Here is a 24,599-nt window from a genome sequence, read left to right on the forward strand (position 1 = left end):
TCATGAACTTTACCCAGTACCAGGACATTTTAGCCAAAAACATGGTTTCCTCTGTTAGGAGGCTGAAACTGGGCCGCAAGTGGATCTACCAGCAAGACAATAACCCAAAGCAGACAAAACAATTCATGAATAAATTGTTAATTGACCACAAAATCATCATCTTGCAATGGCCATCTCAGTCTCCGGACTTGAACCCCATTGGAAAAACGGGTTTGAACTGAAGAGGGCAGTCCATAAGCGCAGACGAAGGATATCAAGGATCTGGACAGATTCTGTATGGAGGAATGGTCTAAGATCCCTCCCAATGTGTTCTCCAATATCATTAAAAAAATGTTAAAGGCTCAGTACCGTTATCCTCACAAGCTGATGTATTGAAACATGGGTGCCAATAATTTTGACCCATACATTTTTTGGGAAAAATAGTATCACTTGTTAAACAAAATCTCTTTCTCTGAGCAATTGTATTAGTATAAAATTATATTATTGTGCATTTTTTGTGCTAACAATATAGCCCAGGATTTGTAATATTTATTTTATACAGTCTTTTTTGCTAATCTTTTCAAGGGTGCCAAAAATTTGGGACCTGACTGTATATCGTAATTTTTTTTTTTTTTTACTTCATGTTGTATGTGTGTATTTGTGTCTGATAGACACAGGCCTTATTTGTAGGTTATGTAGGCTAGGTCAAGAAGAGGTTGAACAATGGCTGAAACTAAATGTTCTAGTTCTATAACTACAATGACACAATCGATTTTATTCAAGCTTTCACTGTTACATAATTTCAGCACAACACTGGCTTGTAATAGGCCTACCTACCACTGTTATCACCGCCTCCCACCCCGTCGAATGACATTGGAGAATACCACTTTATACTGCACACGTGCTCAAAACGAAGCTTAATTTGCTGGCTGCCTTATAACATTTTGCTTGCCATTGGTCTGGAATGATGTCATCCACTGCACAGACCACAGACCCCACCTCCATACAGCACCGCCTGTCTTAGTGTCTTCCTCGCTCTCATTCACATATACAGCCGAGAGCACATTGACACATGCACAAGCACTGACACTGGTGTGGTGTAAGCACTTTTTATAGTGGTGATATTTTTTTATTTTTTATTATCAATAATAGATGCTTAGTGTCGTAGGTCCTCTATTTTTATATGCAAGCTTATTCTTGCACGGAAAACGGATCCGCAAAATATGATAGGTCCTCCAGTGTAGAAGAGGATACCGTTAACCAAAGAAATGTCTGGACAACATCAATGAAAATGTAAATAACTATATTACACGGAGAGCATGAAGATACAACGGAATTGTCAATCCTAACGTAAGTGAGTTTATTTTAAACCTTTAACCTGGCGTAAAGTATCCTGACGAACAAGACTCATGTATGATATACAATTACTCTGAATATTATAGGCTATTGTTGACACATGAGGATCCAGCACTATGGCTACGTGTTACACACTTATGCATATAAGAAACACGCCAATGCGTTAGAATGCAGCCTGGTCTCACAGACTAGACTCCTAAGAACAGTGATGTCCTCAAACTAGTTTTCCCTTTCCTGAGACACCGGACGCTATATATCCATTTGACGCGACACTACGAATCAATTTGATTAAATTCACCTTCATTACTTATAAACTGCCCAGCAGAGGATAATACTACCAACCCTCAATCTCTGCAGTCTTTGCCAAAATAAGTTATATTATTTATCAGGACTGTGGGAGTGAAAGTGATACTAGATGATGATGAATCATTTTCCATGGCCTAATGCTGGAGTTGTGGGACATACATGCTACAAGGCCATAACCATTATTTCTTCTATATATTTTTTTGTTGCATGGTTTTCTTATTAATTATTTACATGATGTGCATTTTTGCAAGTCACTATTCAATACTAGTATGTATTCTAATTTTGGCTATTTTTATATAGCCTAGGTCTAATCATTTCAGCATATCTATATCCTATATGCGAACAAAGGGCAAACGCCACTCATGGAGATGAGAGGAGACTGCTTCTTCTTCCCTGCCATTCACAGAGAGATGTGCGACAATGCGCAAAATAATTTCACTGTTATTAGAAGTCAATTTATTATGTTTTTTTTCACCAATGCCCGTTGTTATTATTCTCCTTACCTTGCAGGCGCAGCATGACGTTATTTGTCCACAGCAAACCGGGATAAATAGTATTGCAGGTAGGTCGTTGTGTGAATGTGTAGATAGGTGACCAGAGGTCATGGAAGGCTTCAAATAGGCCTCACAATTTCAGATAATTTCAGCAGTAGACATAACAGATGGCACATCAATTTAAATGACTTAAATAACAGATGATACAGTGCATTCTGAAAGTATTCAGACCCCTTGACTTTTTCCACATTTTGTTACGTCACAGCCTTATTCTAAAGTTGATTAAATTGTTTTTTCCACCTCATCAATCTACACACCATAATAACAAAGCAAAAACTCGTTTTTAGATTATTTAGCAAATGTATTACAAAAAACTCCCAAAAATATCACATTTACATAAATATTCAGACCCTTTACGCAGTACTTTGTTGAAGCACCTTGGGCAGCGATTACAGCCCTTGATGCACAGATAGTTTCAGGTCTCTCCAGAGATGTTAGAAATGGTTTGAGTCATGGCTCTGGCTGGCCACTCAAGGACACTCAGACACTTATCCCGAAAACATTCCTGTGTTGTCTTGGCTGTGTGCTTAGGGTTGTTGTCCTATTGGAAATTGAACCTTCACCCCAGTCTGAGGTTCTGAGTGCTCTGGAGCAGGTTTTCATCAAGGATCTCTCTGTACTTTGCTCCGTTCATCTTTCCCTCAATCCTGACTAGTCTCCCAGTCCCTGCCGCTGAAAAACATCCCCACAGCATGATGCTGCCACCCCCATGCTTCACCGTAGAGATGGTGCCAGGTTTCCTCCAGGCGTGACGATTGGCATTCAGGCCAAAGAGTTCAATCTTGGTTTCATCAGACCAGAGAATCTTGTTTCTCATGGTCTGAGAGTCCTTTAGGTGCCTTTTGGCAAACTCCTAGCGGGCTGTCATGTGCCTTTTACTGAGGAGTGGCTTCCATCTGGCCACTCTACCATACAGGCCTGATTGGTGGAGTGCTGCAGAGATGGTTGTTCTTCTGGAAGTTTCCCCCATCTCCACAGAGGAACTCTGGAGCTCTGTCAGAGTAACCATCTGGTTCTTGGTCAACTCTCTGACCAAAGCCCTTCTCCCCCAATTGCGCAGTTTGGCCAGGTGGTTCCAAACTTCTTCCATTTAAGAATGATGGAGGTCACTGTGTTCATGGGGACCTTCAATGAAGCAGAAATGTTTTAGTACCCTTCCCCTTATCTGTGCCTCTACACAGTCCTTCCTCGGAGCTCTACGGACAACTGTCAACTTTGGGACCCTATATATGACAGGTGTGTGCCTTTCCAAATCATATTCAATCAATTGAATTTACCACAGGTGGCCTCCAATTAAGTTGTAGAAACATCTCAAGGATGACCAATGGTCTGGCCACTGTACCATAAAGGCCTGATTGGTGGAGTGCTGCAGAGATGGTTGTCCTTCTGGAACTCTGTCATAGTGACCATCGAGTTCTTGGTCACTTCCCTGACCAAGGCCCTTCTCCCACGATTGCTCTGTTTGACCGGGCGGCCAGCTCTAGGAAGAGTCTTGTTGGTTCCTAACTTCTTCCATTTAAGAATGATGGAGGCCACTGTGTTCTTGGGGACCTTCAATGCTGCAGAAATGTTTTGGTACCCTTCCCCAGATCAGTGCCTTGACACTATCCTGTCTCGGAGCTCTACGGACAATTCCTTCAACCTCATGGCTTGGTTTTTGCACTGTCAACTGTGGGACCTTAGAAGGACAGGTGTGTGCCTTTCCAAATCATGTCCAGTCAATAGAATTTTTCCACAGGTGGACTGCAAGTTGTAGAAACATCTCAAGAATGGTCAACGGAAACAGGATGCACCTGAGCTCAATTTCGAGTCTCATAGCAAAGGTTCGGAATACTAATGTAAATAAGCTATTTCTGTTTGTGATTTTTTTTAAATTTGCAAAAAAATCTAAAAATCTGTTTTCGCTTTGTCATTATGGGGGATTGTGTGTAGATTGATAAGGAAAACATTTATTTAATCCATTTTAGAATAAGGCTGTAACGTAACAAAATGTGGAAAATGGGAAGGTGTCTGAATACTTTCCGAATGCGCTGTATGTGGTGAAAGATCCTAAAGAGACAGACAGTGCCTTGTGAGTCCAACATGGTCCTCCGCTTCAGACTGAGACTAATCATCAGGTCACCTTCTCTACATTCACCTTTGTGACATTCAGGGACAGAATTTCAAAAATGTTCTAGCCATTCTATCGCCGTAACAATGATCACATAATGGTATAGCGGGTGGAAGTCTGTCTTCTGCACATCCGAAGCGTTGTATCTATTAGAGGTAAGCCTATGTTCTTATTCTGTAGCAAAAACATTACTTTTACACCCTTTATCAAGCCTCCACATTCAGAACATATTTTCACACAATGTATGTAGGACTACTGGCTGCAATTGTAGATATGGTGACAGTAATGGCCAGAATGGCACTGATGAACAATGATGATGATGACAATGATCTCTAGAGGCATTGCTTGCTGCAAGCATTTGCTTAAGTATGTTTTTGTGATTTGCACTGTGTTTTTGGTCTGACTGTTCTTTTGACAGTATGATTAAAAAGGACCAATACACCGCTACACTGTGTTCATTTATGTGCTGATGAGGTGTTTACAATGTGTGAGTGAAAAGTGATCAGAGTGATGTTGACTTCCACCATGACAAAACTGGGTCAATGTAACCCCACCCCCCTCCACCACAGGCTACGAAGGCAAGGCTGAAAAAGGGAAAAAGATGAGGATGCCATCACCAAGCTCTGTGCGTGGACGTATGCATGTGGAAAACGCAAGCATGGTGTGCTTTGTCTATGGGTCACTATGTGTGTTGCTTGGGAGTGAATAATCATTAGTGCCTTTTGCCATGTATCTTCCTCCTGTCTAGTCTGTGGTCTACCCTGTCACGTCATATTCTGTCTTTATATCGCTGTCCTCCCGTCTCTCTATTTCTCTCCCAACCTTTCTCTCTCTCGTTATCTCTCTGTACTGCCCTGTCCCAGAGAATCTTCTTTAATGCAACAAAAAAAGATCATTAATGGGTTTTGTCATCGTAAGTAGCGCTTAGTAGATGACAAAAGTCTTTAGTACCAGTGAGAATTAGGCATCAATTTTACTGTCTTTATTTAAAGGGTAGAACAACATGATGATAATAATACAATATCTAAAGCTTTACCCAAAATGTCCTCTCTCCTCCAGTCTTTATTCAAGTATTTCATGACGAAGTGCTTATTTATAGGTTACGACACGTACATCGATGGTCATTCAGTGCCTGTGGCAGTAACAGCCAGCTCTCTTGTCTGTTTTGCTATGGTAAAGGGCCTTCTCTAACAGGGAGATATATTTGTCTGTTTATTTGGTTCTACCTCATTTCTTCAACCATTCGATTGAGCTAACTTCAATTTCAACAAAATGTTCTTAAAACAGTGGTCTCTGCCCTGTTTTGGCAAAACCATAAAGGCTGTATTTTGGTCTTTTGGTTTTGATTTCATTACTGTGTGTTTTTGCTGTATTTTCTTTCCAAATCCAATGGATTATATATGTATATTAAATATGCTTCGCATATTCTTCTGATCGTTCACTACGGTGGTCGGCAGCAGTAGTCAAGTAATAGTCACGGGATGTGTTCTTCTTGAATTCGAACTCTGCAACAATTTACATTAAATGGCTTTATTATGTGTTATCTATAAGGGAATAACACATGTAAATACCTTGTGTACTAGGTATGTATAGAGACTGTTTCATAGTATTGCCCAAAGAGCGTTTTGTTCAAGATTAAACCAAAAGCAAGAGCAAACGTGGGAATTGTCCATAACACCATACTCCATACCTAGTCTGTTGCAAGGTAGTTACATAGCTTAGTTGTTCCACTGGTCATTACTCTGGCGTAGGACAGATGTGATGTAAATGTGGCTTCAAATTCAAAAAATTTAATGATGTTGATGACAACAGTCATTTAAAAATGTTATCGGAATACAATCCTGACATTGTTTCTCTGTTTCTTTCTCCCCTACCTCTTACACACACACACAGCTTTGCGTAGACCCAGATGCCTCCACTCCCTCTTGACGAGCGCATAGTGGTTATTCAGCGCCCTAAAAACTTGGCCCTACCTGGGTCCTCCCCACAGCCCCACTCCCATATAACAGCCCATAGCAACAAACTTCTCTCCCGCCCTTCTCATCCCCATCCTCCTCAGTCCTACCCCAATCCTCCCTCCTCGAACTCACTGTCTTTGGAATGCAAGCGCAGGTCATCATCCCGTCTGCAGAAAACCAAGGTCGACAAGGCCATTGTCTCAGAGGGTACCAGACACACCCCTAGCCACTGTCACAGCAACGGGACAGTGACTCTTGGCCCTAGACCACACCAACACACACATACGATCGACATCAAGTTATCTGTGAACAAAGGAACAAAAGGAGGGGGGCACAGCAACTCTTTAGTTCGCAGTGGGAGTGTGAAGGGGAGCAAAAAAAGGGTTTCGTTGCGCTTGGATCCAGGATACGGGGAGAAAAACACTGGAGGAACATCAGGGAAGCCTGGAGGAGCAGTGCAGCAACTCCAAAACCATCCACAGAACCAGAGACAGGCCTCACCAGGCAGTCACCATCAGAATCATCTGGCTGTGTCCCCGGGAGGAGTCTTAGAGTTTGTCCCATCTCAGAGACAGCAGTCCAAGTCCAGAAGAGAGAAGGTGCAGAACGTGTCCTCCAAAGTCTGCTCTGCCAGCTTCCCCCCCAGAGGTGCCCGGGAAGTACCCTACGTGGGTAACAAAGAGAATTCCAAACTGGGACCTGTCCATCAAAACCCCAACCCCCACAGCCTGCCCGGCCACCACAACTCTGTCCCTGTGCCCCATGCCGCTGTTCTAAACTCCCACTACCCTGTCCCCCCTCCCTCCCACCACCCCCGTGCTCCTACCTCGTTTCAGCAACCCCTCAACCAGCCTCGTCCATCCCGCGGCAGGGATCATCGTCCTCAGATCCTCCACGGCCTACCCCTCTCCCCCTGTTCCTCCCGTGGAGGTTTCCCCAGCCCAGACCACACCTGTACCATCGACTTCTCACATCCCTTCAGCTGTGGCTGTTGGAAGCTGGTCCGCTGCAGGGGGGGCAGGGGACGTTCTGCTGGCTGCCAGAGGGGTAGGGGGAGTCCGTCTTCCTCTTTCTCCTGTGGCCACGGCCACGGGGTTGTAGGTGTGAACCACAGAGGGGGCGCAGCAATGGGATTAAGAACTCTTGGGGGATGTTTGTCCACAGCCTCCACCACCAACACTTCATCCTCCAACAGCACTGTGTCGGACTGCCGCACGGGCTTGCTCAGACCCCTGCGATGTGCCTCCTGCTCCGGGGAGGCTGGCGCCTTTGAGAGTCCTGCTGCATTCCGCAAAAAACTGGTGGGGGGATGCCTGCCCTGTACCCCACTATCCTCCTCAGCCCCGCTGCGAGCCTTACAGAGTTGTGTGAGTGGCTGCAACCCCAAAGCCAGTCAGGCCGGCAGCTCTACCTGCAGCTATTGTAGCAGCGACCCTATAGTTGTCACCTTCAACCCCCGCCGGGGCAGCAAGCCCCCTGGGATGGGCAGGGGTGTAGGGGCAGGGCCCCCCATGGGAGTATTCCCCGCTGATGATGATGATTATAGTGTGCGCACAATCTGGCCCGAGGAGCTGGCGAAAAAGATGACCAGGTCTAAAACCCAACAGAACCAGCAGAGCTGTGCAGGGATGGGGATGGGAGTGGGGAAGACAAGTGTGGGTCAGAACCAAAACAGCAGCAACGGAATCAGCCCTGTCACCCTGGACTGTAGAAACCTATTGGAGTTCACCCGGAATCAGATAACAGACCACGCTGGCCGACGCCGGCTTCAGCAGGGCAAGATGGCCGTCCTAGATTTTATTGGGTCTGGGCCTGGGCGAGATCCAGACCAGGACTCCCTGAAGAGGCTCTGGAACAAAGGTGGGGAGTCAGGAAAGGTGGATGGCATGGGGCAGGAAGGCAATATTACATACCCTCGCACCCCTTCCCCCAGCACCCCCTCTCCCCAATCCCCTCCCTCCTTCTCACCCCCACCGTCAGCTCCCAGCACTCTCCTCAAACCCAAACCCAGACAGAGAGATGCAGACGGACGCCATTCCCTCCCCTCCGTCCAGTCCCTCCACCTGGTCCTCAACTCACTCAACAGAGAGCAGGACGAAGAGAGTGGCAGAGGTAAGGGTGTCATACACTGGTTTTTCTTTCAGTCTCTTAGGCTATACTTCTGCAGACTTTTGGTGGGGGACTTTTTTGACACAGATAGTTACAGAAACAAAATCCACAATTGAGAGACCAGCTTTACTGTCTGACTGCATAAATGACCATTTTTGGGAGAAAATCTCTTTCATCCTATTCTTATTCTCCTGACTGTCTCTCTTTCTCCATGCTTCCCTCGCCTATCTTCTAAATCCACTTCCTTTCCTGCCAATCTCATTTTATATGTTATTCTAACATGTTGGTTGTTTAAAAGGAACCCGGGGATAATGACTTAATTATAGCCTGGGCTCCAGCGTAAAAAGAGACAGAGAGGAGCGAAATGGAGGGATGGTGATTGGAACGCAAAGACAGCTGATAAGAGCGGGAGATTAGAATAGCTGAATTAATTAAAACAATTCCCAGGGAAATTGAGTCGCTGACACTGAACCCTGTCAGTGGGAGATTAAGCTGAAGCTATGATGTATTCTCTTTTCTTAATAGTTACATAACTGTAGCCTCCTCCACTCTGTTAAGTGACTGCAGGATCTGTTGATGACATAGAGTATAGTATAAAGTATCACAAGTTTCAGAAGCTTTTTCATGTCTGTACGTTTCCCTCCTGTTAGGAGAACATGTATGAAATGATGAAAGCATTAGCAGTTCCTCAGAGCTGCAAACTTCTTTGCTCTGCAGGAGTAAAGTGAATTTCAATGATACTCCTACTCAACACCTACTCAACAAAAACCATAAATGAGATATATTGTACACTTTCATTGTCTCTCCGTCATTCACACATCTCTTCATAACTCTTTCTGTCTCTGATGCTTGATTTATTTTCTCTGTGTCTAACTCTGGTATACTTCAGGGTGAATGCCTGTCAGTGATCCAAAGCAAATTCAATTGTCCTTTCTGACAGCAATCTCTCACTGTGTTGTGTTGTCCTCTCCCAGTGCACCTCACTCTGCCGCTCTCCTCCTCGCTACCGGCTTCCCTGTCAGATGAGAATGGGATGACCCCTGACGTGGAGAATGCGGTGGTCAGCCCCATCCTACCCTTCCTCTTCCTGGGCAACGAGAGGGACGCCCAGGACCTGGACCTGCTGCTGCGTCTCAACATCGGCTACGTGGTCAACGTCACCACACACCTGCCCCTCTATCACCTCGGCTCCGGCCTGGTACGCTACAAACGGCTGCCGGCTACCGACAACAGCAAGCAGAACCTACGACAGTACTTTGAGGAGGTGTTTGAGTTCATCGGTGAGTTGAGCAGTATCTACCTAAGGGGTGTCAAACTCATTTTGCCCCAGGGACTGGTCTTCTATCTGTAGTTTGGGGAATTTTCTATGCTCTCTGACTGTCTACCTTTCATTTCGGTGATTATTAGCAAGCCTGACACAATCAAGAAAATGTGTCGCCATCGCTCATCCATATACAGTTGAAGTCAGAAGTTTACATACACTTAGGTTGGAGTCATTAAAACTAATTTTTCAACCACTCCACAAATTTCTTGTTAACAAACTATAGTTTTGGCAAGTCGGTTAGGACATCTACTTTGTGCATGACACAAGTAATTTTTCCCAAAAATGTTTACAGACAGATTATTTCACTTATAATTCACTGTATCACAATTCCAGTGGTTCAGAAGTTTACATACACTAAGTTGACTGTGCCTTTAAACAGCTTGGAAAATTCCAGAAAATGATGTCATGGCTTTAGAAGCTTCTGATAGGCTAATGTACATAATTTTAGTCAATTGGTGGTGTACCTGTGGATGTATTTCAAGGCCTACCTTCAAACTCAGTGCCTCTTTGCTTGTCATCATGGGAAAATCAAAAGAAATCATCAAAGACCTCAGAAAACAAATTGTAGACCCCCACAAGTCTGGTTCATCCTTGGGAGCAATATCCAAACACCTGAAGGAACCACATTCATCTGTGCAAACAATAGTACGCAAGTATAAACACCATGGGACCACGCAGCCGTCATACCGCTCAGGAAGGAGACACGTTCTGTCTCCTAGAGATGAACGTACTTTGGTGCAAAACGTGCAAATCAATCCCAGAACAACAGCAAAGGACCTTGTGAAGATGCTGGAGAAAACAGGTACAAAAGTATCTATGTCCACAGTAAAAAGAGTCCGATATCGACATAACCTGAAAGGCTGCTCAGCAAGGAAGAAGCCACTGCTCCAAAACCGCCATAAAAAAAGCCAGACTACAGTTTGCAGCTGTACATGGGGACAAAGATCATACTTTTTGGAGAAATGTCCTCTGGTCTGATGAAACAAAAATAGAACTGTTTGGCCATAATGACCATCGTTATGTTTGGAGGAAAAAGGGGGAGGCTTGCAAGCCAAAGAACACCATCCCAAACGTGAAACACGGGAGTGACAGCATCATGTTGTGGGGGTGCTTTGCTGCAGGAGGGACTGGTGCACTTCACAAAATAGATGGCATCATAAGGGAGGAGAATTATGTAGATATATTGAAGCAACATCTCAAGACATCAGTCAGGAAGTTAAAGCTTGGTCGCAAATGGGTCTTCCAAGTGGACAATAACCCCAAGCATACTTCCAAAGTTGTGGCAAAATAACTTAAGAACAACAAAGTCAAGGTATTGGAGTGGCCATCTCAAAGCCCTGACCTCAATCCTATAGAAAATTTGTGGGCAGAACTGAAAAAGCGTGTGCGAGCAAGGAGACCTACAAACCTGACTCAGTTACACCAGCTCTGTCAGGAGGAATAGGCCAAAATTCACCCAACTTATTGTGGGAAGCTTGTGGAAGGCTACCCGAAACGTTTTACCCAAGTTAAACAATTTAAAGGCAATGCTACCAAATACTAATTGAGTGTATGTAAACTTCTGAACCACTGGGGAATGTGATGAAAGAAGTATAATCTGAAATAAATCATTCTCTCTACTATTATTCTGACATTTCACATTCTTAAAATAAAGTGGTGATCCTAACTGACATAAAACAGGGAATTTTTACTCGGATGAAATGCCAGGAATTGTGAAAAACTGAGTTTAAATGTATTTGGCTGAGGTGGATGTAAACTTCCGACTTCAACTGTAATTACAAGTACATATTCTCGTTCACCCCTTTAGATTTGTGTGTATTAGGTAGTTGTTGCGGAATTGTTAGATTACTTGTTAGATATTACTGCACTGTCGGAACTATAAGCACAAGCATTTCGCTACACTCGCATTAACATCTGCTAACCATGTGTATGTGACAAATACATTTTGATTTGATTTGTATTGTAGGGTCCATTATAATTTCTCCAAAGTTTCAATTTGGTTTTTGTCATTTTAAAGTATATTGTGTTCGTCGTCCCCCCCAACACACACATTTTGTTGTGCTACAGCCAAAATTAAACATTTATTAAATTGAAACTTTTTTTTATCACCGGCCAACGCACAATACCTGATAATGTCAAAGTACAGTTATGTTTTTCAAAAAAAAAAATATATATAATAAAAAATTAAAATCTGTAGGGTCAATAAGTATTCAACACCTTTGGCAACCCTAAAGTTCAGGAGTAAAATTTGCTTAACAAGTCACATAATAAGTTGCATGGACTCACTCTGGGTGCAATAATAGTGTTTAACATAATTTTTTAATGACTACCTCAGACCAGGGAGGTTGACCAATGCCACGCAAAGAAGGGCACCTATTGGTAGAAATAAAAAAGCAGACATTGAATATCCCTTTGAGCATGATGAAGTTATTAATTACACTTTAGGTGGTGTATCAATACATGCAGTCACTACAAAGATACAGGTGTCCTTCCTAACTCAGTTGCCGTAGAGGAAGGAAATCGCTCAGGGATTTCACCATGAGGCCAATGGTGACTTTAAAACAATTACAGAGTTTAATGGTTGTGATAGGAGAAAACTGAAGATGGATCAACAACATTGTAGTTACTCCAGAATACTAACCTAAGTGACAGAGTGAAAAGAAAGAAGCCTGTATAGAATAAAAAATATAGATCCCAAAACACGCATCCTGTTTGCAACAAGGCAATAAAAAAATGTGGCAAAGCAATTCACTTTTTGTCCTGAATATAAGGTGTTATGTTTGGGGCAAATCCAATACAGCACATTGCTGGGTACCACTTTCCATATTTTCAAGCATAATGGCTGCATCATGTTATGGGTATGCTTGTAATCAATGAATTCACATTTCAGCAGGATATTAACCTAAAAAAAAAAAGCCAAATCTACACTGGAGCTGCTTACCAAGAAGACAGTGAATGTTCCTGAGTGGCCGAGTTACAGTTTCGACATAAATCTACTTGAAAATCTATGACAAGACCTGAAAATGGTTGTCTAGAAATGATCAACAACCAATTTGACAGAACTTGAATCATTTTTAAAAGAACAATGGGCCAATGTCGCACAATCCAGTTGTGGAAAGCTCTTAGAGACTTACCCAAAAAGACTCACAGCTGTAATCACTGCCAAAGGTGCTTCTGCAAAGTATTGACTCAGGGGTGTGAATACTTATGTAAATGAGATATTTCTGTATTTAATTTTCAATAAATTTGCTAAAATATCTAAAAACATGTTTTCACTTTGTCATTGTAGGGTATTGTGTGTAGATGGGTGAGCATTTTTATTTATTTAATCAATTTTGAATTCTGTCTGTAACACAACAAAATGTGCAATAAGTCAAGGGGTGTGAATACTTTCTGAAGGCACTGTACATGTATAAACTGTAGATAAAAAAAAAAAACTCTAAGCACCCGTTGGCCGGATTGGACCCCCTTGCTGGACCAGATCCGGCCCGCGAGCCGTATGTTTGACACCCCTGATCTACCTTAATTTTCTATCGCACCCACTCTCCCCGTTCCTGTCTTTCAGTCTTTATCTCTCTGAGCTTAGAAGTATTTTAGCACTGAGATAAGGAGAGGATCATGATGATTTCTATGTGAAGTCTTTCCTCTGATCTCGTTCTCTGATTTCAAAGTTTTTGACTGGAGAGACATTTAGGGATCTATAAATGGATCAAAAGGGAAGATGGGAGAACTGGAGAGTCAGATCCAGAAAAAGCTGTGGAATAGATGAATTCCAGTGATCATCCTTGACAGGAATCTGATAGCCACCTATTTTCATCCACAGAGGAGGCTCACCAGAGTGGGCGAGGAGTGTTGATTCACTGTCAAGCGGGCGTGTCCCGTTCGGCAACCATCGTCATCGCCTACCTGATGAAGCACACCCTTATGACCATGACTGATGCCTACAAGTATGTGCGTGGCCGTCGTCCTGTGGTGTCTCCCAACCTCAACTTCATGGGTCAGCTACTGGAGTTTGAGAGGGACCTCAACTCCGGGGTCACTCCTCGCATCCTGACCCCCAAACTCAGCGGCCTGGAGACCCAGGTCTGACAGCGGGATATGAGGAATGGAGGGGAGGAGGAAACCAGCATTGGGCCAGCCATAGTTTTGTGAAGGAGAAATTAAAGGTAGAACAATAAAGAGGGGAATGCTGATTGACAGAGTGTCCCTATTGGCATAGATTAAGAATAAAGTATTGAAATAGTGCACTTTCTAGAGATTATAGGATAAATCATTTGATTGGTTAACTCATAAATAGTCCCAATTTTGGTCAACCTAATCCTCATCCAATACCATTTGTAATTATGTGCCAAGTTTCTATATAATGCTTAGATATCATTATTTACCATGATCCACTGTAATCAGATGGCTCATTTGATGCTTGTGGTATAGAGCATTACAGAAGTTAAGGAGGTGCAATGACTCCTGGTCTGACTCAAGGCTGTCATTTACAAAATCCATAATGCATGCAGAACCAGAATAGAAACAACTATAGTGACACCCCACCATTCAGCTATGACAACGAACACTATCCATAGCCCCAGAGAGGGCATTCCAATGCACTTTATCAATTTATCAATATGTTTGGTCGTTTCAACTCAAGTGGCCCAGTCCCAGAAGATAGCTGATCTTGCCATATTGTTGGTTTATTTATATTTTTCCCCACTGGGTCGGAAATGTCTAAATTACATTTTAAAAATGTAAAATAAATATATACGTATATATACTGTATATATATATATACTGTATCTTGGGAGTTGTGCAATAGAGCAGCTTGTGGCTGGTGGAGGAGTGACCAAGGTTTAATCGTGCCAATTCTTAGGAAAATGGGGTGAAACCAGAAACCTACAACTCAGTGAATGAAACCAGATCTTGTGCCAATAGAGGGATGGTCAAGAGCAACAATACACAGACAACACTGAACAGATTCAGCAGACTGTTATTGAACAGGACTTAGTCATGGATCTATCTATGTTGTCTTTCCAACAGACAATGGTTGGAAAGATATAAAAAGATGAACACTGCAAAGTGTGTGCTTTAATTAAGACACAAAACTGCACAAAGATGTTGTTCTTTGAGTGCCCTCCTTGTTTGTGAAATATTTCTCCTGAACATGTTTACTATTGCATATATACAAGTACAGAGTATTTATTTTTATTGATGTGTTTTGTCATATATTTTGTGTTGTTTATGTCACTGCTTATATTTTAACTTAAAGAATATACATTATATACATGTATGTATTAAAATGTATCATTACTGAGAAAGAAGTTGAGGAAAAAGAGGGAATATAGAAAATACCCTTGATCATTTCTTGTAATTGGGAAACATACAGTAGGAATGAAAATCAGACTCGAAAGATAAGATAAAGGCAGCAGAGAGACAATCCTTGTCAACTTGTCTTCCTTTCGTTTATGGCCGAGATAATTATTTTTTTAAATGTTTTTTTAAACAATACGTTTTTAAAGCAGTTGATTTATATTAGACTTATTCAATGAAATCCTTTGATTGCCAAACTGAGGACTTTGAGGTCCTTAGCCAAACTATTAGGTTGGGAATGAAAATATAATGCAATGTTCAACTATCCTAGTCTTTAGATAGTATCCAGGCCTTTATCTGCCTTGTCTGTCTGCCTGTTTGTCTGCTCATCTATCTTTATCCTCCACCCATCCTAGTCTTGAGTTAATTAGTTCTTCCTGATCTGTTTATTCCCTCAAGCTGTATTCAGCTATACCATGTTACTGTGTGTATATCATGCTCAGGATAACGGAAAGGAGCAATCCTTTGTAGCAGACAGAATGATACCTCTCTTACTCTTATCTTCTGACGTGATGTTGTATCCCTTCTTTTGCCCTCCAGTGTCTGCTTTGAGCTCCCATCTGCCTCTGTAGAGTTTGAATCTCTTTTACAACAATACTATGCATTGTTCTTGTTAAAAATATGGATTTGATCCGCGAAAACGATAACAAAGCTTTATCATTGAGTTCACTGTGAATCACACTCTTCCTGCATATTGTTTAGTTCTCAGCCTTGGTCCTTAAGTTTAAACCCATCCAACTTGTATTTAATACTGTGGGTTGTCAGTCGCCCCTCAGCTCCTGTCTGTCAGACTGTGGTTCCTGCTCACTAGTTTTACATTTACTGATCCTTATCGCACAATTTATTCTGTGATGCCCAGCCAAATTTGATCTATTACAGTTCTGCTATGTATCACATTTTGATATAAACTGAACAAAAATATAAACGCAACATGCAACAATTCCATTTGATTTTACGGAGTTACAGTTCATATGAGAAAATCAGTCAATTGAAATAAATTCATTAGGCACTAATCTATGGATTTCACATGACTGGGAATACCGATATGCATGGGGCACTCTGTTCACAATGTTGACATCAGCAAACCACTCGCCCACACAACGCTATACACGTGGTCTGCGGTTGTGAGGCCAGTTGGACGTACTGCCAAATTCTCTAAAACAGCTTATGGTAGAGAAATTAACATTCAGTTATCTGGCAACAACTCTGGTGGACATTCCTGCAGTCAGCATGCCAATTGCACGCTCCTTCAAAACTTGAGAAGTCTGTGTTGTGTGACAAAACTGCACATTTTAGAGTGGCCTTTTATTGTCCCCAGCACAAGGTGCACCTGTGTAATGACCATGCTGTTTGATCAGATTCATGATATGCCACACCTGTCAGGTTATCTTGGCAAAGAAGAAATGCTCACTAACAGGGATGTAAAAAAAATTCGGCACAACATTTTTGAGAAATAATGTTTTTGTGCATATGGAACATTTCTGGGATCTTTTATTTCAGCTCATGAAACATGGGACCAACACTTTACATTTTGCGTTTATATTTTTGTTCGGTGTAGATTATATCAATGATCTCTAGTTGTTCCCACACACTATTTTCTGATTATTGATGATGACCCCTATAGATGGTTGTTTCATTTGATTTAGGTGCATTAAGGCCTAGTTTGTCCCCAACCTCATACCAAAGGGTTCAGTTTGATGAGGGAGCTCTGGGATTGGTTAGACAAAACCTAACTCATGGGTGGGTGTTGCTGCTGTAAAAAATAACAGAATATATGTGTATTTAAAACTTGAACTTTTGTACTTGAGATTATGGCTTTCATATAAGTGTTCCCAAAGGATTGAGAGGTTCACTCTTAATCATCCTATGCCATAAGTGTTTTGCTGTGAAGGCATAATTTCCCCCAACACATTTTGATTGAAAACTGCCAGTAGCCCGTTTTCCAGATTTATAAACACATTTGGTATAAAATACAAGAAATCTGAAATCTGAAAACCAAGAATGCCTTTGGTTAAGATGTGTATAGTTTGGTTATCCAAAGCAATGTAGCATCCATTCATATTAAATTTGCAGTTGAATAGTTTGATCTCTAAATACTTAATTAATTCTGGGATTTTTCTCCTGCCTACTTCGTAATTATGTGTTGATCTATATTTTTCTACATTTCCATTTGTTCATGACGTACACACATTTGTGTGTACCTGCATCTTAGTGAGTTTTTGACTGTGGATCTCAGTTTTGTATGAGTAAATGGTTCATCAGTGCTTCTTCCAGTCATCTCTACCAGGTATTTACGAAATAATGACCTTCTGCTGCCCTCAGTCTTGCTCTGTATTATTCAATCACGCATCAGACCTCCCTAAAGGTGTGCTGTGTGTCAACACACCATATTCCACTGTGACATCCACAATGAGTTTCTCTTCCTGCTTTTCTTTTCAATTTGATCTGAATGACATCGTTCCAATGGGATCTATTGTGAATGAACCTTGTCAAAGTGATGCAAAGCGGGTGTCCACACAATTATATTGCATTCAACTTTTACTTTAAAAAAAAAAGTTGGGTTTACCCAGCCCTCAAGCTGACAGACGCTTCTCTGAGGAACAATTATTAGATCGTACATTAGATCAAGAGAAGAAAAAAGAACTGTATAGACTTCACTTTAATCTTTGATGGCTTCTTGAACATTCTCCCTTTAGTTCACGCAAGGCAAAAGGGAACAGTCTCAATATATATAACTCGTGATGAGTAAAGAATCTTCCATTTGTAGTTTGCACATGAAAAGAAACGCAAACAATTTAAACAATTATTGCTTTGTTGTATGACTTCCTTGTGTAAATCTGTTAATTGATGAGTTGTGTGAATTTACATTTATTCGTGTATGTGTTTAAGGCTTGTTTTCTATTGTTCTCTAATTAGAGACATCCTCCTTTATAAATGATGAGGGTAATAAATGTCTATAAGATGTGGAAAACCTATCATTAGATCTGTAGTGTTTTTATCCTGTTGCTCTGCTTCCTTGGACATCAAACGGTCAGTTCCGCTGGCCTCTAATGACACTGCTGTAACCCTCTCAGTTTTCCAACCCGTTGAACAACTGAGCAGATACTACTATTTTCATTTTGTAATAATTGGGTTCCCTTCCATGTATGTACAGTTTTATCTTCTTGTAACTTTTATCAGTGATTCTTTGTATGGAGTGCACTGTGATTAATAAGATGCTGCTACACTACATGGCCAACAGTATGTGGACACCTGCTTGCCGAACATCTCATTCCAAAATCATTGGCGTTAGTATGGAGTTTGTCCCCCTTTTGCTGCTATAACAGCCTCCACTCTTCTGGGTAGGCTTTCCACTATATGTTGGAACATTGCTGCTAGGACTTGCTCCCATTCAGCCACAAGAGCATTAGTGAGGTCGGGCACTGATGTTGGGCTTGCGGTTGGCATTCCAATTCATCCCAAAGGTGTTTGATGGGGTTGAGGTCAGGGCTCTGTTAGGTTCTTCCACACTGATCTCGACAAACATTTATGTATGGACCTCGCTTTGTGCACGGGGCATTGTTATTCTGAAACCGGAAAGGGCCTTCCCCAAACGGTTGCCACAAAGTTCGAAGCACAGAATCGTCTAGAATGTCATTCTATGCTGTAGCGTTAAGATTGTAACTAAGGGGCCTAGCCCGAACCATGAAAAACAGCCTCAGACCATTATTCTTCCTCCACCAAACTTTACAGTTGGCACTATGCATTGGGACAGGTAGCATTCTCCTGGCATCCACCAAACCCAGATTTGTCCGTCGGACGGCCAGATGATGAAGCGTGATTCATCACTCCAGAGAACGCGTTTCCACTGCTCCAGAGTCCAATGGTGGCAAGCTAAACACCACTCCAGCCGACGTTTGACATGTGCATGGTGATCTTAGGCTTGTGTGCGGCTTCTCGGTCATGGAAACCCATTTCATAACGCTCCCAAACAATTCCTGTGCTGACGTTGCTTCTAGAGGCAGGTTGGAACTTGGCAGTGAGTGTTGCAACCGAAGACAGACCATTTTTACGCTCTACACGCTTCAGCACTCAGCGGTCCTGTTCTGTGATCTTGTGTGGCCTACCACTTCGCAGCCGAGCCATTGTTGCTCCTAGAGGTTTCCACTTCACTATAACAGCACTTATAGTTGACCGGGGCAGCTTTAGCAGGGCAGAAATTTGACTAACTGACTTGTTGGAAGTCACATTGAAAGTCACTGAGCTCTTCAGTAAGGCCATTCTACTGTCAATGTTTGTCTATGGCGATTGCATGGCTGTGTGCTCGATTTTATACACCTGTCAGCCACGGGTGTGGCTAAAATAGCCGAATCCACTAATTTGAAGGGTGTCCACATACCTTTGTATACATAGTGTATGTTAGACAGGCATGATCAGAGTGTCACATTCAGTTGATGGAAGGTGGTAAATTTCACTAAGGACGACTGATACAAACTGGACATGCATGTTCTCAATCCTGCTTATATTTCCTCTGATCAATTCAGATTGCGGTGCACCTGCTCAATGCCACGGTGCATGAGGCTGGATTTGTTGATTTATATCAGTATGGCCATGTGCACATGCATACAAACTGTGTGGTTTTCATCAAGTTCCTCATTGACGGTGCAGGGGGAGGATCTTTCTGTTTAAAAACATTCTAAACATTCCAACCTCTTCTGTCCTACACCTTATTGTGATAAAGAAACTGTAATATTGCTGTTCAACGGCAATAATATTCAGTGATATTAATACCAACAGTATTAATTAACAGTTGATTACATGATTACAATACTGTATGTTATGAGTGTGTTTTACCCATTGTACATAAAGGAGGGATGAGTGGAAGGGAGAGGATAATGATTCTTTACCCATGATTACACCCCTAAACATGTGCAGGACCAAAACAGACGGCTGGAATAGAAAACCAACCACTGTGCAAGATTTCTGGTAAATATGAAAAGCCAGAATCGTTTATTGGAATAAATTTTTTTACATACAAAACCACGTGAATCTTTTGTTTTTGTTATGTTGTGACAAGACTTTCTAGTCTGACGTTTAATGGTGAATGGCACACACTTGAAAAGCCCATATCTATTCATACATTGTAGACTTTGTTGACTGGAAACATGCACAAGTGATATGTGTGTGCTGAAAGGTGCCATGAACCAACAAAAAAAGCGACCAATATAATGACACATTAGTGAGTGATACTCTGAAGCAGAGGCTGCTGCTCTCTCCCCATCGACTGTTGGACTTTCAAGCCAGGAATGCCAGTTTGGAAATTATCGAACAGTTACATTATACAGTCAATGGGACTGTCAGATTGCCATTGATGATTCTGATTTTCACCCAACCCGGATGCACCCTGTCCATCATTACATAAGTGTTGGTTGGGAGGCAGGGTGGTGTGATTAGGCTCCCTGGAGGCAGATCAATCAGTAGCTCCACTCTAGGACTTACATCTACGGCATGTGGTCTGTGTGACAACAGACTCTCCAGCCAACAATACTAGACAGGTACAGGCATAGTGAAACTGCCAAACACTTGATGTTGCCTTGCCCGGGACCTCTGTCCTTGCTGAAACTTTGGTTCCATCATTGCATACAAACTGATGATTTTCAGGGACGAGAGGAAAGGGGCTACAACAGGTTTCAGCGAGCGAAAGGGACAGGGAAAGGGGGAGGGATGGAGTGCCACAGACCCGCAAGGAATCAATGGGTAGAGAAATTATACTGGTGCTCCTCAATGCAGTTATCATGAAAGTGTTACAACTAAAGCCTTAGAGGGAGGGAGTTTTATTCAGGTTTGCACAATGTGTGTTTCATATAACCTATGACCTTCAGTTGCAACATTCTTTTCATCTGTAGGCTACTGTACTGATGTGTTATAGCTCATGTCCTCAAAAAGTACAATATATTATTATGAAGTTGTACTTATTATGTCTAAATCCATCATTCAAATCATATAGTCAAATACAATTCTGCAATCAGAACAAAGTAAATCCGAACGTAGATGTTAAACAACTGAGCCAAAACAAAGGTTGTCTGTGATTTATAAATACAGTGAGATCTTTTTTTACAATAACCCTCCTGCTTTGAGGAGTTTGACTGTTTGTGTATGTGGTGGGCGGTGACCCCATATTTCTAAACCTCATGACAGATGTGCATTCACCTGTTGGTACAGTGTATTTAGATATCTTAGGCCTATGGGTGTGGTTTGCCTTCTACGTTGTTTGCGTCAATCAATAACTTGCATGCAAATGCGCACCTGTGGAGAACTCACATGCGGAGGCTCCCCTGCGTGCAAATCGGTTTTCTTCAAGTTTGATGAGTAATAGTGTATATCTATTTATTGAACACAATGCCGACCAAAGCTAATAACTAACATCATTATTTTGATTCAAAGCTATGGAAAGAATATGCACAATTTAGTTTTTCCTTTTCCTACCAAATGGATGAAGGCGCCATAATCTTTTTGAATCTTGGGATATTGATTTGTTGACTAGCCGATTATTGTAGTTTGATGGAGTTCATTTTCTCAGTAAATGTTTTAGATTAGGCTATGTATCATTAGGTTTTCAAACTACTAGAAGACATATACTGATGCTCTCTACTCAGCATCATATCGTCTCCGCTTCAGCCTACAGTAAATTACTTCCATATGTATTCAATATAACCTATATTTTATTTGTGATTGTTGATAATGTTTTGATTCATGGTGGCAGGCATAAGTTCACAATGACAGAATGTAGACGTAAAACTATGGGGGCTAATAACCTTGAAATACGTATTACATGGGAATTATATATCATGGCTCACATCAACACCATTATCCCAGAAACCCTGGACCCACTCCAATTTGCATACCTCCCCAACAGATCCACAGATGATGCAATCTCTATTGCACCCTTTCACACCTGGACAAAAGGAACACCTATGTGAGAATGCTATTCATTGACTACAACTCAGCGTTCAACTCCATAGTGCCTTCAAAGCTCATCACTAAGCTAAGGACCCTGGGACTAAACACCTCCCTCTGAAAATTGATACTGGACTTCCTGACGGGCCGCTCCCCAGGTAGTAAGGGTAGGTAACAAAACATTCACCACGCTGATCCTCAAAACGGGTGCCCCTCAGGGGTGCATGCTCAGTCCCCTCCTGTACTCCCTGTCAACTCATCACTGCATTGCCAGACACGACTCCAACACCATCATTAAGTTTCCCGATAACACACCTACAACGATGAGTCAGCCTATAGGGAGGAGGTCAGAGACCTGGCCGTGTGGTGCCAGGACAACAACCTCTCCCTCAACGTGATCAAGACAAAGTAGATGATTGTGGACTACAGGAAAAGGAGGTCCGAACACGCCCCATTCTCATCAACGGGACTGCAGGTTGAAAGCTTCAAGTTCCTTGGTGTCCACATCAACAACAAACTATCATGGTCCAAACACACCTAGAAAGTCGTGAAGAGGGCACGTCAAAGCCTTTCCCCCTCAAGAGACAAAAAAAATTTGGCATGGGTCCTCAGACCCTTTATATGTCACTCTCTTAGGTTTCTTCCCCATTCGTCAATGTTTCTGTATCTGTGTCATGTTGGTGCACTGTTTGTGTTTCTTGTTGTGTTCGTTTATTTATTAAATGTATTCACTCCCTGAACTTGCTTCCCGACATTCAGCGTACATCATTACAGAGAGTTAACTTATCGTACATACATTTGGAAGCTACACTCATGGGAATATGAATACTTGATACATGAACGATCGCTCATTTGGAAAAGAAATGCAATGTATATATTTACACATAGATGTCTTTGTCGTCTCTCTGTTGAACTCGATGGTTCTATGGGAAGTGGTTGGATGTAAGTCTCTGGTTGTCCACCAGAGGTCCCAATGTCCTTCTTAGTTAGCTTCTTCTGTCTTGGAGTGTTTGTTAGGATAGATACCTCAGGTGTACCACGTGGTGGTGAGAGAGATCCGTTCTTCCCTCTCGTCTTTGGTCAAATGTCCTAGACTACTTAACATACACAGCTGCAGACTGTGAATGTTTTGGTCTTTACCTTCTTCACTCATTGAGAGTTTCATAGGGTCTTACCATTTTCAGCCTCCCCTCCACACTGTCTGGTCTTGTAGTTTTAACCATTTCAACGTGTGGGCCATGGCCTCACAAATCAAATGAAATTGTATTGGTCACATACACATTGTTAGCAGATGTTAATGTGAGTGTAGTGAAATGCTTGTGCTTCTAGTTCCGACAGTGCAGTAATATCTAACAAGTAATCTAACAATTCCCCAACAACTACCTAATACACACAAATCTAAAGAGAGGAATAAGAATATGTATGTATAAATATATGGATGAGCGGCTTAGGCATGGTGCAATAGATGGTATAAGGTACAGTATATACATATGAGATACACATTATTAAGTGGCATTGTTTAAAGTGACTAGTGATCCTTTTATTTAAGTGGCCAGTGATATGAGTCTCTATGTAGGCAGCAGCCTCTCTGAGTTAGTGATTGCTGTTTAGCCGTCTGATGGCCTTGAGATAGAAGCTGTTTTTCAGTCTCTCAGTTCCAGCTTTGATGATGCACCTGTACTGACCTCGCCTTCTTTTTCTTATTATTTTTTTTTCACCCCTTTTTTCTCCCCAATTTCGTGGTATCCAATTGGTAGTAGTTACAGTCTTGTCTCATCGCTGCAACTCCCATACAGACTCGGGAGAGGCAAAGGTCGAGAGCCATGCGTCCTCCAAAACACAACCCAACCAAGCCGCACTGCTTCTTGACACAATGCCCATCCAACCCGGAAGCCAGCCGCACCAATGTGTCGGAGGAAACACCGTACACCTGGCGACCGTGTCAGCGTGCACTGCGCCCGGCCCGCCACAGGAGTGGTAAAATTTTGTCAGGGTTTTAGGTGACAAGCTAAATTTCTTCAGCCTCCTGAGGTTGAAGAGGTGCTGTTGCGCCTAGTTCACTACACTGTCTGTGTGGGTGGACCATTTCAGTTTGTCTGTAATGTGTACGCCGAGGAACTAGGGGGGTGCTCCCTCTGCTGTTTCCTGAAGTCCACGATCATCTCCTTTGTTTTGTTGATGTTGAGTGAGAGGTTGTTGATGGGGGTCACCTTGGGGTCATGATAGGGGCTGCACCAAATGATTGATGTATTATAATAATTGATTATGCTTATATTGTATTAATAGAAGGGGAAGGGCTATAAGACCCTCTCCCACTACATTTATAGGGTCCTGGACCACAGATTAGCAATAAATGCATTAAAAGGTTTAATACTGTTCCACAGTTCTTTTCTAGTCTCTGCCTCTTATAAGAAACGTTCTGAGCAGATGTGTGAGCCATTGCATTCAAAACAAGGTGTCTGTGAGAAAGCGCCTCAAGGCTAAAAGAGATACATAGACACAGACCCCTGCAGGGGAGTAAATAGAGAAGAGACAAGTCAGACACACCCCTGTAAGCCACACGGGAATGGAAAATTACTGCTGAGCCCTTAGAAAATGCTGGACTATTG

General features: G+C 42.2%; 1 protein-coding gene across 2 annotated transcripts; it reads left to right on the top strand.

Annotated features, from left to right (window-relative positions):
- The first annotated feature begins 1,045 nt into the window (after window positions 1-1,045).
- si:dkey-175m17.7 lies at window positions 1,046-15,042 on the top strand. 2 transcript variants are annotated; one of them, XM_039005780.1, is made up of 5 exons: window positions 1,046-1,329; window positions 2,152-2,203; window positions 6,199-8,375; window positions 9,347-9,652; window positions 13,520-15,042. In XM_039005780.1, the coding sequence occupies exons 3-5, from the start codon at window positions 6,215-6,217 to the stop codon at window positions 13,783-13,785; spliced, it is 2,733 nt and encodes a 910-aa protein (XP_038861708.1). In that variant the 5' UTR covers window positions 1,046-1,329; window positions 2,152-2,203; window positions 6,199-6,214; the 3' UTR covers window positions 13,786-15,042. The 2 variants fall into 2 exon arrangements, with proteins under 2 accessions (XP_038861708.1, XP_038861709.1); XM_039005781.1 differs by lacking the exons at window positions 1,046-1,329; window positions 2,152-2,203 and having other exon boundaries at window positions 5,970-8,375.
- The last annotated feature ends 9,557 nt before the right edge of the window (window positions 15,043-24,599 follow it).

Source organism: Salvelinus namaycush, chromosome 12, assembly GCF_016432855.1.
Source record: "Salvelinus namaycush isolate Seneca chromosome 12, SaNama_1.0, whole genome shotgun sequence".
Taxonomy (NCBI): Eukaryota; Metazoa; Chordata; class Actinopteri; order Salmoniformes; family Salmonidae; genus Salvelinus; species Salvelinus namaycush.

Bases quoted from the DNA above. Each gene is read 5' to 3' on its own strand.
- si:dkey-175m17.7 (XM_039005780.1), top strand. From the start codon at position 6,215: ATGCCTCCACTCCCTCTTGACGAGCGCATAGTGGTTATTCAGCGCCCT. The intron at 8,376-9,346 runs GTAAGGGTGTCA...GTCCTCTCCCAG, and splicing joins GGACGAAGAGAGTGGCAGAG to TGCACCTCACTCTGCCGCTC. The intron at 9,653-13,519 runs GTGAGTTGAGCA...TTTCATCCACAG, and splicing joins GGAGGTGTTTGAGTTCATCG to AGGAGGCTCACCAGAGTGGG.